This window comes from Rutidosis leptorrhynchoides, chromosome 7, assembly GCF_046630445.1.
Source record: "Rutidosis leptorrhynchoides isolate AG116_Rl617_1_P2 chromosome 7, CSIRO_AGI_Rlap_v1, whole genome shotgun sequence".
Classification (NCBI taxonomy): domain Eukaryota; kingdom Viridiplantae; phylum Streptophyta; class Magnoliopsida; order Asterales; family Asteraceae; genus Rutidosis; species Rutidosis leptorrhynchoides.
In genome coordinates, this window is record NC_092339.1 from 7,252,267 (window position 1) to 7,267,076 (window position 14,810).

At 34.3% G+C, this 14,810-nt stretch overlaps 1 protein-coding gene across 1 annotated transcript; it reads right to left on the bottom strand.

Moving 5' to 3' along the window:
- Positions 1 to 1,682: 1,682 nt before the first annotated feature.
- Positions 1,683 to 11,731, bottom strand: LOC139857374 (DEK domain-containing chromatin-associated protein 4-like). Its single transcript, XM_071846121.1, has 12 exons — positions 11,613 to 11,731; positions 10,093 to 10,760; positions 9,955 to 9,988; positions 8,636 to 8,718; positions 5,166 to 5,225; positions 4,701 to 4,811; positions 3,953 to 4,033; positions 3,785 to 3,859; positions 3,246 to 3,645; positions 3,029 to 3,141; positions 2,714 to 2,744; positions 1,683 to 2,155 (listed from the first exon to the last, which is right to left on the bottom strand). Exons 2-12 carry the CDS (start codon positions 10,756 to 10,758, stop codon positions 2,001 to 2,003), a joined length of 1,809 nt encoding a protein of 602 aa, XP_071702222.1. The 5' UTR covers positions 10,759 to 10,760; positions 11,613 to 11,731; the 3' UTR covers positions 1,683 to 2,000.
- Between the last annotated feature and the right edge of the window lie 3,079 nt (positions 11,732 to 14,810).

Sequence of the window (14,810 nt, forward strand, 5' to 3'; positions counted from 1 at the left end):
CTTTCACTTCATCTCATTCCTTGTATTCCGTATATGAAAGCGGCTGGGAGAGAGTGAGAACACGACGACATTCAAGGGCATACAACAAGGCAAGGAGCAATGATGGAGAACGAAGAGGGTATAACGATAACAGCTAAATGAACTATCCGATGGGTATTAACAACTCTAGATTTACATCATTCATGATCTTCAATTTCTTAGAAACCTGGAATTTGAATGATCTTTGGAGATGTTTCAAACTACATGGAACCATTTGGGACGTACATATTGCCCTGAAAAGACTAACAAATGGTCAGAGATTTGGATTTGCGAGAATCCAGGATGTTAAAGGTTCCTGCAAAGATTGAATAAAATCGATTTCAATGGCTGGTACTTATGGGCTTTTAAGGCTTTCGATAGGAAACGTGAATCAAAAACACTTTGATAATGGTGGAAAAGATATGAAGAAAACAAAGCAGGAGGCAACCTAAGACCTCACACACATGTCATTCATAGAAACAAGGCAACCCAACAATGCTTTCGTAGATGGAAGGAAATTCAACGAAGTGGTAGGAGAAAAGAACAGGAATGGACGAACTGAATAAGATCGACAACCTCAAAAGAATGACAATAACTCAAAGAACAAAACAAGTATCATTCGAACAGTTGCAAACCATTTGTGATAAAGAAGGCCTGGGGGATCTCCACATCAAATATTTGGGGGGATTCGAGGTAATGTTGACATGTGAGTGCACTGAAGCTATTAACAACATTCTAAAGGAAGAAAATTATTGTATCAAGAGATGGATTTCAAAGGTAAAAAATTGGGAACCATCACGTCCTCAAGTGGTAGATTAACATGGATCAGTATTATTTATTATTGGTAATCTGCTGGAATGAAAGCACCTTCCGGAAAATTGCATCGTGGTGGGGCCTATATTGGATCTAAAAAACTGCAATTTGGAAGGAAAACAGAATCTCACTATGGGCAGAGTTCTGATAAAAGTAAGAGGGATTGAGCTAATTAATGATACGATTAAAGGTAAGGCTAAAGGTACAATTTTCTATGTTAGAGTAATCGAAGAAGCCAGAGATATAGTCCAACTAGACATGGATGTGGATGATGAAAGCGACTGGGAAACGGAGCTGAGTTCTGAAAAGGAAGATGATCAATCCTATTCAGGATTGCCGGAGATGGAAGAATTCCGGCAACAGTTCCAATCCGAGAGGTAGAAGATCGAGGCTCAAGGTGCATGGAAACGTTTTTCTCTAATCGAGGAGACATGAAATATCAAAGAAAAAAGGAGGCGTTGTGGGTGAAAATGAAGAGTCAGGCGGCGAATGAGTAAATGCAGAGACGTTACGTAACTCTTACGGTTCAAAAAAATATGAAGTATGGCAACAATAATAAATCAAGAAAGATTTCATCAATCACAGTTCACCCCATCCGACATGCTAATAAAGTAATGCGGGCAAACCCAGTTGTAATGATGTACATTTATGTAAACTTACTTGAGTAACAGGTCAAAATTAAGCTCAGTTAAGACGGATAAATGACAAAAAAGGGATACATCATGACATAGATATCGAGAATTGAGAATATAGCATAAATGGGTATAATACTATAATTTATAAAAATCAGTGTTAGCAGTATTAACATGGGCTACCATAGAAAGCAAGGGTGTCAAAATATGGGGGTTAAGTTAGATAAAGGCCAACAAAAGTAAATTTATCATCTTAAAACCAAGAAAAGGATCCATAAAACAAAACATGCCTAAGATTTATGCCCATGTATACACATTAAGCATCACTACATAGTCACTAAAGCGGTTCCATAGTTCTACTTCTATCTCTAGAGGGTTATTTCTAGTGAACATAAAGTTGATTATTTGACAGCTAAGCAGACCAACTAAAACATTAAATTACAGATAGTTGTAGGAGATAAACACTACATGGTCACAAAAACAAAAGAAAACAGGAATTTATTGAAGGATTAGCATTATGTGATTATCAACATGCCTTTATGCTTTTATGCCCGATGCAACTTTTCCATTATTCTCAGGCTCGACGTCATTCTCATCATCATCTTCTTCATCTGCTATCTTAATAAGTTCATCCTTAACCATCAACTTCAAAGTCTCCTTTCTTGGTGTGAGATCCGTATTGAATCGTTTATCTAAAATATTTTTGAAGACAATGACAGTGAATATTAGCAATGAGTACAGACATACATATGGGTGTGCACAACTCTAATACAACAAAGGGGCAACTGAGTAAGGAAAAGAGACCAAAATGGACAAGTGAACAGATTAACAGATCATATGGACCATGTCGCATCAGGTTGACCCGAAACATTTTTTTATCCGAATTTTCTATGTGTGTTAAGGGTCATTACAAAACTTACACTTTTCCATTCTACAACTGAAAAAAGCTATTTACTGCATGCAAAAATGGTTTAAATTGGGCCACTTTCAACCAATTGGACTCGTTTCTTCGTTATAAATAGAAAATAGTCCAAGTGAACACTGACACATGGTCATAAGTGAGTCTAAAGTGTCACTTTGGCGTGGAAGGATATAATAGCTTATACAAGAAAAACTAACAAGACCGAGACCCATTAAAGAACCAAGAAAAAGTTTTTAAACAAATAAAAAGTTATTATGCACACTAGTTACTATAACCTACAGCACAACTCAACCATATGTTGTTCCTGATTAAAAAGAAGAGTGCTTACTAAGCTGTTTGAGAATGTCAGTAAAGGTTGCCTGCAAAATAGAAAAAAGAAATGCAACATAGTCAGTGCTTGAGAATATACTAAGAGACTAATTCAAAGATGTCATTACCTTGAAAATTATTTAATAATCTATCTATGACCGACTTATGGCCAAAGAAATGTGTAGCAGTCTTAACTATGTCCTATAAAAGTCAACTTCAATGTCATTAGACCAAGATTGACCCCTCGAAATCATGAAATTTGACCAGATCAATAGACATCTAGACAATCTTGCTTTACTGCAACTAATAAATACCAAGTGGAATAGATTCTCACAATATTGAAATCAACTTCTTTAATGATCTCACTGACTGCATCTTTGAGTTCATCGTCACTAGGCTTCTGCTTTTCTTCTTTTGGTTTATCCTTCTCTTTAACATCCTTTTTCCCTGTTATAGATGTACACGAAAGAACCCATTTAAGTAAACGAGTCGATAGTGCCATCTTTAAAGAACCCATTTAATTAGGACAAAGTAAGACAATTTACGCGTACCAGCTTTCTCTTTGGAAGCAAGTTTTTTGGGAGTCGGAGGCTTCGCATCAGCCACATTATTTTTTCTCTTTCTTGATAAGGTATTTGGTGTGGGGTCACTTTCATCCTTAGATTTAGTAACAGTTGGTGTCTTCTTTTTAGAAGTAGACTTATTCGGTGTTGCTTCTTTCTTTGAATTAGTTTTCAAAGTTGATTCCTTTTTGGAAATAGTTTCAATGGAACTCCTTTTTCGCTTCTTACTGTCTTCTCCAGACTCAGGTTCAGACTCATGTTCTTCACTTTCAGACTTCTCTGAACCACCATTCACATTTTCGTGTTCATTGTCTTCTTCCTGTTCCTCCTCTTCTTCTTCAGAGTCTTCCATCTTATGTTCTTCAGACACACTTTTACTTTTCGGTTTCTGTCAAAACAAACCCCGAGGAGAAGGATCATGTCATCAGAAACATTTGGGCTTAATATAAGACACCCTTGTTTTACTAGTGAGTAGTGAACATCATTGGCATACGAAAAAGTGATTTCATATAGAAATAAGAGGGTACCTTTGATGAGTTTTTTGAAGGTGTAGCATCAGAAGTTGGACTTTTCTTGCTCGACCTCTTGCGCTTGCTGCTTGGCTGAAGAATATGTTTATTATATAAGATCTATTTACTGTAATATACCAATAATAGCAAGTAACACTTTTGGGAGCATAGGATGAAATGGCCTACCTGTTCTTTCTCTTCAATCAACTTATTAGTTGTGGCATGAGGAAGCAACATAAAATCTATAAGCTTGGCAATAACATCTTCCTGCATGCAAAGTAGACACAAGTTCATTCTGGTTTAACTAGATATTGCAAAACAAAAGGTTTGTCTCATGATTAATAACATGCGTCCTCTTATCTTGCAAATATGTATGTCTTAATTACCTTTAACAGAATCATAGTATTGCACAATGATGTATAATGATAGTTGTGCTGTGAAGACCCAATTTTTTAAGTGTGATGCAAAAGAAAGCTTACAGTAAAAACCAATGAGTTGAAGTAGAAGTGAAAATATGGTGCAACGGGTAACGAGTAAAAAAGTGTTCGTGTTGAAACTAGTAATACTTATGAAGGGTTCAAACCAAGACAGGTCTGGTTGGGTTTACCATTATACATTTGTTGTCCAATCTATTTGATATATTTAGTAACTAATTAACACATTATTTACAATTGCAGAAACAAATTCCTTACAATGAAAATTCAAATCTATAATAGAACTTTTTAGGATGTTGCATCATGTATGCATTAAAGGCTGACACTGAAACACTTCAGTTATTTTTTTAATATTGACCGGTTTGAGATGATAAACAAACAACTCAAATCAACCGATTCATAAGTTCAGTGAATATACTAACTTCAGTTATTTCATAAGTCTGATAAACAACTGAGAGTCTGAGAGCAAATCCATATGATAACAAAAGAGCCACACTAACCTTTTTTGCAGTTCTTCTGGTAACTGGTATGTCAAGCAGATCACAGAAGTCAAACAACTTCTCCTTATTACACTTATCAAGTTTTTCTTGAACTTTAACTTTCTGATTTTCCTGCAATATAAAATTTTACCCCTTCAAAATCCAGTCACGTCACTAAAATGATTACTCAAATCGTACGTTACATAGTATACTTGTAAATCCTATATGCAGATATATCCACAACTGATATAGTCTTTCATTTCTAATTGGAATAATATGTGTATCTTAGAATCAATGAAATCTGCATCTACACATATTTATGGGATTTACATTATTTGATAAACAGTGCTTTAAGGTTTCCTTTTAAAATTGCCAGTGTACACAGACTTGGTACATAAACTTTCTAAAGTATGATAACCAAAGTAAGTAAGAGGCCTATTCATGTGAACAAAGAACAATAGTTTCCTATCGATATTTTACTTTTACCTCATTTTCATTCCACGCAAAGCCAGAAAACCGTGACATGTTACTCTTGACCTCCGAAGCCTACAATGGTCAAACACAAAAGTCTGTAAGTTAAAGAAGAATGTGCTAGGACTAATATATACTTTTTCGGTGGTGTACCAAATGAAGGGACTTGATGCAAGTTGTATTAATTTCAATGACAAAGACTTATTGGAAAGCTGATATATTTAACACTCACTAGACCTGATATTTCATATTCTGTACAAGTTTTGAGTCAGTTTATGCATGCACCAAAAGTGTCACACTTGAATTGTGCCTTTAGAGTTTTAAAATATCTTAAACAGTCACCAGGTAAAGGTATTTCTATTGGGATTAGCGGATCAACAGCAGCAGCTTTGCATGCTGGTATTCCACAGGTAAATCAATCGGTTTGAGTTCTTCCAAAATTTAGGGGTTTCGCGATTTTAGGGTTTTTTAGTTGAAGAATTGAATTCATCCGATCTTTAATTTTGGGAGTAAATCAAGTCACTGCTGTTCGAGTTAAGGGTTCTTCAACTGTGATATTTCAAGAAGGCGATTTGAATTTGCTGTTCAAGATCACTTACGAAGTTACAATCTTCATTCACTTAAGGTACAGTATAATTTTTATCTTTAAGCGTAATCGTGTATCATGGTGTCCAAGAAGAAGAAAAAGTACCAAGATATAACGGCGACTGCTACTAGGGTTTTGCGAAACCGATCGGTTAGTCGTGGAACAGCGGATGCGGCTTCTAAAAGTGGAGAAGTGTCTTCATCTGATTCTGATGGGGATCGTTCATCTCAGATTATGGATGATGTCGTACGTTCCAATCTGATGGTAGATGAAGTTGATCAGCCAAATAAGAACGAGGGAGATGTGCCAATTGAACAACCTGGGAAGGATAATCGTGATTCAGAGGGGATGGTTCTGAAAACCTATAGTTCTAGAAAGAGGAAGGGTAAAGCGAACCAGCTGATTGATGTTGGGGATGATCCGTCTAAAGAAAAGAAGAGTGCTCAATTTGTTCCTTATGCTGGTGATTCTTCTATTCCTGCTAATGAAAGAATACTCCCTGAAGTAATTAAAAAACGCAAGGGTAACAGGAAGAAAGGTGGGTATGGTAAGAATTCTGCTGTAACTGATCATTCTATTGATGATATTGTAGTTAGTAACGATGATATTATTGCTAAATCTATTGGTGAAACAATTGCTGTTGCTAAACCGACTGTTTCTGCTAGTCCTGTTGTATTCTTTAAGAGTTCAAAAGATGGTAGTTATAATGAGGTTGATGTAAACCTAGTGGCTGCTGCTGAGAATGTTGTTAAGTTATTTAAGAATGATGGTTTTAGAGAGTTTGTTCCTGATGATTTCTCCCAATTTACATTGGGTGGCAATGTAACATTAATGAATACGCAGGATACTAATAGTGGTGATAAAGATAATGTTGTTTCTGGAATTAAATCTACAACAATGGAAGGGGTAGAGACTAGTGATGGGCAAGGCAATACAAATACTAAAACCTCAAGAGCATGGGTAAATCCAAACATCACTTTTGCTGACTTCTTAAAACAAAACAAAGATGAAGAAGAATTAAAAATGGAGTTCATTCCTCCTATTTTAATGTCTAATGGTCAAAAGAGAGTAGTTTTCTCCGCTGAGGAGGTTAAGAAGGGCGGTAGTGCATTTTCTCTTCAATTATATGGGTATTTTATTGGAACTTCTATGGATTATAGGGTTGTTAATGCCCATCTAAGTAGAATGTGGCGGAGGTATGACCTTAAAGAAATCATCAAAACAGCTGCAGGATTTTATTTATGCAAATTTAAAAATGAAAAGGGTATGAAGGAGGTTCTTGAGAGTGGTCCATGGTTAGTTAATAATGTTCCTTTTTTCGTGAATCAGTGGGAACCTGGGGTTTGGCTTGAAAAAATTGAACCTGAAAAAGTTCCAATTTGGATTTGCATTCACAATATACCCATTGAACTATGGAGTGGCAGAAGTATAGGTAAACTTGTTAGTGGTATTGGTAGGCCTATGTTGATGGACAAAGTTACTTCAGAGAGATGTTTGAGTAAAAGTGGAAGACTAGGTTTTGCTAGAGTTTTGACTGAAGTCAATGCAGCTGATGACCTTCCTAGCTTTGTCGAATTTTCCTATCCTGTGATTGGTTCTTTTCCAGCCAAAGTGGGTAAACTTGAGGTGACTTATCAATGGAAACCGCCTTTATGCACTCATTGCAAAGTGTTTGGGCACTCTTTTAATACTTGTAAAATTAGGCCTAAAACAGAAGATGAAGTATCTGCACAAGTGTTAAAAGACGCTTTGAAAATCAACAATGATGGTGAAACAGTTGATTTAAATAACCAGTGTGTTGAGGACGGCTCTAAAGCAGTTGGTAAGAAAGGAAGTGTATTTCATAAGTTGAATTTTGATAATAATAAAAGTCAATGGCAGTCAACAGAAGCAAAAGGTATCAAGCAAAATGCAGTTAAGAATAATTATGGTATTAAAGACAATATTAATGTGGAGGAAACAGATTGGAATGTGGAGTCCCAGAAAAGTCGAAATCATAATGTTTTAAGGAAAAGAGATAAAGGGAAGGGCATTGATGGTGAAGGTAATAATAAGACATATTCCAAAGATAGAATTGAAACAAACAATCCTTTTTATGTATTAGTAGATGATGAGGGTAATGGTGATTGATGTTAAGTTTGATAATACTGCTCCGAAATTAGGGTATTCTACATCTTGTTAGTTTCTTACTTTATATCTAGTATAGGTCCTCGAGTTTCGCTCAAATTAGTGTTACTCATGTTGTAATCCTCTTTGTATCATTTCCTTATCAATAAAATTATCTTGCTTTTCAAAAAAAAAAAAAAAAATTTAATTTCAATGACAATGCATGATAACATAATCCTGATGGATATTTTTAAAAGCAATTACTGATCAAGTAGGCGATTTAGATATATTTACTGATACTAGAGGTGGCAAATTGGACCCATCTACAGATCAATGCGCCAATTAGGGTTATTTTGTACTACGATTTAATGCATTATCTATTTATTAACAGACTCAAATATGTAGGACCAAAAACAAACAATTTCAAGCGGATTTGAAGAACAACCAGCTTTTACCCACATCCCAACCCATCTTGCCAACTACAGATCGTATAAAAGAATTAAGCTGATAATTAATGAAAATTGCCACCTATACAAATCCAAAGACCTTATAAAGACATACTCAGCTAAGGAATGAATAGATAATACATCACTACAGCTTGTTTGATTCCTCACTATCAGCCAATGAAAAACAGCAGAAATTTAGACAGACCAAAAAAAGTTCTTTGAAAGAAAAAAAAAAACAAAAGCTACTATTAGAATATGCCTATCGAGATGAACTCTAAAAACAAAACTAGACTGTGTTAAGATCATGTGAGTTTATAGATATGCATTATCAATTGAAGCTCCCTTACCTTTCCTCTCCTTCCCCCGAATAAAATTGTATGGAGCAGTTTAAGTGTGTCATCCACCTTCCTCTTTGATAACTTGTAAGAAACTGAAAAAAAAAAAAAAAAAAAAAACTCAGTTTAGAACATCCGAAAGACAGCAGTCGGCAATAGACATGCATATAATCTAACAAAAATGTGATTGCCATTTATGATATCCTAATGTAATGAACTTGCTTGAAGCATAGATCTGTACTGATTAAAAGAAAGCATCGAGATCGAGATTTCCAGATATTAAACTTCTAAATAAACTTTTAAGTAAATTCTACATATTCTGCCATTCGTACATCTTCGAGTGCGAACAAAGTTTGAGACCCCAATAACTCAGTGAGAAGTTGAGAACCACAACATTAGAGTGCATACGCATAGTATCAAATCTCAACCAAATGTACAATGGGTTGGTTCCTTCAGATATAGTAATCTGGTACGCGTGATCTATCTTAGTAGATAACGCATTAATACGGTTTAAAAAAGCATGTATTGAACATACATAGAAAGATAGAGATGTCCTTATAAATCTATGAGGTGCCAGGCCTACAATATGTTATGGAAAACCCTTACAATAGATTAGCAAAATCTCATGCACTAAAGAACTGAACATGCAAGATCGAATATTTTAATTCCAAAACTAGATATTACTCATACGGAAAGTGCGCAAAGAAATTAAGTTGAAATAATAAATTTTACATCTTAAACTCTTAAAGTATCTATGTGCAGTTGATATAATCAATTACTCCGTATTACTTATGAGATCACATCCATTATTCCATCACAACAATAAAATAATAGGTTATTCAGTTATGGAAATTGTAGTATTATGTAGTAATAAATAAACCATCAATTTCAGAGTTTATTTATTTGTTTCGAACGCAAAACAACGATTTCTTAGTCAAGCACTTTAAAGAAATCTTTGAAGTTACCGAAATTTGTAAAGTTGAAAAGACTAGAACATACCTCTTGAAGTTACCAATATATATAACATAAAATGACGTCGAAAATGCGACTTTGTTAAGAATAAAAAGCATGATGAACGACTTGAATAAACAAGAACGGTGCCTATAGGTCTATGCACCCAGAACCAAATGAGAATGCAAAGAAATATCCCGAATTATATAAATAGTATCTTTTTGATAGGGCGAGTAATCTAGCAAATAACACACGATGTGGTAATATATAGTACAGATTATAATATGCTATATTATTTGAAGAATTGGGAAGTGCATAGCAAACTAACAGATGCTACAAGCACATTGAATGAACAGCACTAAAAACACGTAAAAATTTACCGTTTGGAATATCTTTTAAAGCAGTACCACGGCCCTGAACGCAATAATAACAATAAATAATTAGTCAACATAGACAAGACCTTAAAAACGTAAAAGACCAAAAAAGAAATAATAAATATGTAAACTAATCAACACAACCTTTTCAATATGAAATTCTTTGTCAGCATCCTTGTCAATGATTGCAACCAACCTTTCTACAGATTTCCGCTGTCGTGCGGGTCGCTCAATTGTTGGACCAACAGGCGTTTTTGGCTCTAAAATTTTTCCTTTCTTTTTCTTCTCTTCAGAGATCTTATTGTTATTGCCTTTTTTCTCTTCAGTTACCTTCTTGTTACCTTTTTTCTCATCGGTCACCTTTTTGTTACGGTTCTTTTCTCCACCGCTCTTCTTTCTTACACGTTTTTTCAATCCCGCATCTTCCACTTCTTCCATCTTATCTTTTACCTCTTTTGAATCAGTGGCATCCGAAGTTTCATCCCCACTTTTCTCATTTTCATTTTCCTCGTCATCATCTTCCATCCCCTCATTATTGCCTTCATTATTTTCATTATCCATTTCTTCCTTATTGTCCTTAAGCGCTTTCTCTTCTCCGCCTTCATCTTTGTTTACTTCAGAACCTTCCTTATCAACATTGACTTTTTTGTTATTAACCTTCTCATCATCTTGTGTATCCTCATGTATCTCATCAACTCCTTTCTTTTCCTCATTTTTCTTCGCGCTTACATCATTGTCTGGTTTAGACGGTGGCACAGTCCCGTTAGCCACCGGCTCACCAACGTCAGTGGTTGCCTCTTTCTCACCCATATCTGAATACATTAAGTTAGAACTAACCAACCATCAATATTAAACCACAATACGTAGTGTAACACCCTTAGAAGACAACATTTTAAGCCTATTACATATTTAGCATCAGTACATACACTGGTACATGTATAATATAACCTCAAATTATATATCACCGTATTACTATTTACTATATAATAAAATATAAATATAATATTGATATGAATATTAATGCATGTTTTTTTTTTGCATGTTTCGCTAGAGGGTCCTTCAGCAAGCGGTCTCCCTTTGGGGGCATGACTCTCTACATCTTACCTCCCCTTACCTCCCCGTACCCCGCTTCAACGGTATTTGGGAATGTTGTTACCATGCAAGGATAATTCACATACCATATTACCAATTTACTATACAAATATGATAGTAAATGCATGTCTTTCACAACTTCAATTTTCAGAAACTAAATATGAAACGAACAATAAGAACACATATACATATTTTAGCTGATAACAATAAGCACTCAATTAACTAAAATAAGTACATCTCATAATCTACCTAACAAACCCTAACAGAACAAATGCAACTTCTATGCACAAATAATCATAAAAACCAGTAACATTTAATACAATAGAACTCAATTCGATAAAGCGCCAGCAAATGCATCAAAAACATACATAAACAAAATTTACATACAAAGCAAACAGCTGGATAACGATGAGCATACAATTAATTAAAAAAATCGGATCTCATAATAACCGTAACAAACCCTAACATAACAAATGCAACTTCTACGCACAATTAATCAAGCAAACATTTAAAAATTTACGTTGTTTAAAGCTTAATTGAATAGATAAAGAAGTGAAGTAAATGAAACTCACGTAAATGCTGGCTGAATTAAACGGTTGAGCAGCTAATTTGAGTTCAATTTTTTAATTTTCTGAAGATAAATAAAGAGGCGAAAAATGGTGTTTGATTTGATTGATGGTATAGTGTGGTGTGAGCAGCGCGAGTGTGATTCGGACTTCAAATACGGATTTTAAATGAGTTTAATTGCCATGTCACGGACGACACTGGGCGGGCTAATATTTGTTCAACGGTTGAGATGTTTTTGCCACCGTTTATTAAGAATGGACGGTGGATCTTTGATGATGCTAATGTAAAGAGGTTTGCCCAATTATAGCAAGTGCGATCGTGGGCTGAACTACGGATACGTATAAAAGTCAAACCAACCGGGTCGGTTATGAATTTTTTTTCCTAACTTTTACACTATTTTTGGACTAGCTGAAACAAATTTAAAATCGTTTACGTTAAGGATGTTACTATCACTATCATTTAAGAAGGTAGAATGTTTTTCTTGTTCGAATTATTCGGTAATGCGAGTAACTCGATCTTATACTCTGATGTACGCAGTTCAATAAAGTTACTCTCTGATTGTTTCCAATCATTTTCTGGTCACCACTAAATATTCGTTCTAGACATAATTCGAACTAATACTATTTTGTGATGATTTAGCTGTATCATTTAGCATTATGAAATAAAAAGCATTAGTGTTCTAGTTTCCTAGTTTGGTTATATGAAGATTATAGTGAGCTCTTAAATTACGAAGACCAGTGGTGGCGAGTATTTTTAGAGTGTTATATGGGTGTTATGGGTAGTTGGCGGTGAGGTACAATATAATATTGATAGCAAACCACCAATAGAAAAACACTTTATTATCACATTGGAAGCTTTCTTTTACTATATAATTTAATTTCGATTTAATTATATGGGAAATTGATATAATGTTTTGCAATTTTGCATAAATTGAACACTTTTTTTTATCTTATTAGGAAGAAAAGATGAATTTTGTTTGTTACACATATAAATGGTATGAATCGATTCATGAGTCCAATATCCATTCAAATGTTTAAATCGACATACATATTCATATATATTAAAGTATAATTCATCATTTCATCCTTGACTTAGCAGTATGTGGTGAAATTTTACGTGAGATACTGCCAACGTACGTTTGATTATCACTTTTGTAGTGACTCGAAAAATTTCGACTAATTTTAAATCAAACTCTCGATAAGATATTGTATTTTCAACACGATAAGCAAAGTCTGTTAGGTTGGATATCAAAATTTTTGAACTGTTTCATATATTCAATTGACCTTCGACCATTCCCGAAGATTCAAGAACAACTATTTGTAAATAGTTACATATATATTGAAATATATATATAGATATATAAAAATATATATATAAATATTACTTGTAAATATATAATATTATATTTAGTTGTTTAAAAGAATATAATTAATATATTTATTTACTTAAACTTGTTAATTAAGATTTGATATATATATATATATATATATAGAATGTGTATATTGAAAATGAATGATTTCGAGCCTAATTAGTAAACGTCAGTAACACTCGGTTGACGTTTTGTTAGTTTTAATATAGATATATTACATGTTCATGAAGGACTAAAATAAAAGTTGAACTGTAAATCGATTACGAAGATGTTATATTTATTAAAAATATTTTTACCTTTTTAAGTTTAAATATTAGTACTCCGTACATATAAATTGGAACAGAAAATAAATAATTATCGAACCTTTTTGATCAGGTTTCAAACAGTTAATGAGTGAAATAATTAAATATATTTAATCTAAAAATTTGGGATTTTTAGGGACACTTTTATACGTTAACTGTTTAGCAATGGACACGGTATACTACTTCATGGAAAAAGTGTCGGTAAGAAGACTACAAACTTGTTGGCTGCTTCACTATGCATGAATTAAATATCTAATTACTGTTTCGTGCATGATACATGAATTGTGTGTGTATATATATATATATATATATATATATATACCTTCTCCTCTCTCTATATAATATAGATATAGATATATGTGCATTAGATTGAAAAACACAAAACTTTATCTTCCACTTGCTCAATCATCTACCAAACCCATCTAAACACCAATTGATAGCTGTACACAATGAGTTCTTTTTGCTGCAACTACTTGTTACTTTTACAACCGAGTTCACCAATACAAATCCCATCTTGCTCATCTTCTATGATCACCAAAACATCACCCACTTGATGCTCTAACCCTAACCGGCAACCACCCACCATCTTCATCATATAAATAACCACCATCGACAACCCTCTGCACCATCTTTCTCTGTTTACTTTCGGTTCACAACCATCACCTCCATCACTAACACCTATTAACTACCATCAATCACAACCACCTCATCGAATCACTGTTATAGTCCGATACAAACAAACATGATTTTAGGTTGCTACCATTGTTGTGTTTCTATTGATATTCCGATCAAACCATAACAACCATATTTGGCCATCACTACCACTTCACACTTTGATCGATCACCACCTCTCTCTCACTCTCTATCTCTCTCATCCTCTCACTCTCTCCCTTTCTTCTTGTTGAATCACCATCAAAAACCTTCACCTTTATGACCCGTTTATCACTATTTGGGTGCTACTGCACCACTGTTACTGTTCCGGTTTAAAGGGAACATGAAATGCATCGAAACCCCAACTTTTACAGCTACTACCGCTCCTGTTTCTTCTTCCTTTTCGCTGAAATACTGTTACAGCAGCTGTACGAGAGTGTTTATATTGATACAGCGAGATGAGTAGATAAACGTGTTGGTATTCAAGATATAGAGATGATACGTGTACAGTAGATTGAAAACGATGGGTACATGTTCTTCTTAAATCCCACTTGCAGTTAAAAACGTCCCAAAAAGGGGGTTATTAAACTGGATTTTTTTTATTGGGCCGGACATCACAAGCTTATATTGGGCCGTTTATTATTTAAGTAACTTTACAAATAGAAATTGTTATTGGGTTGTGTGTTTGATTGTATTGATGGGCCGAGAGTCTGATAATGATGATAACGATATGATAAAAATCGTGATCGGGTAATACATGATAAGAAACGATATAAGATGATGATGATGAGTATGATTTATGATGTTAATGATGGTTAACATGTTGAGGATGGTTTGATTATGAGAAAGACGATGGTACGCATGCAAGTATGATGATGATT

Bases quoted from the DNA above. Each gene is read 5' to 3' on its own strand.
- LOC139857374 (XM_071846121.1), bottom strand. From the start codon at position 10,758: ATGGGTGAGAAAGAGGCAACCACTGACGTTGGTGAGCCGGTGGCTAAC. The intron at 5,226-8,635 runs GTAAGGGAGCTT...TGACCATTGTAG, and splicing joins TCGGGGGAAGGAGAGGAAAG to GCTTCGGAGGTCAAGAGTAA. The intron at 4,034-4,700 runs GTTAGTGTGGCT...CTTTGCATGCAG, and splicing joins CCAGAAGAACTGCAAAAAAG to GAAGATGTTATTGCCAAGCT.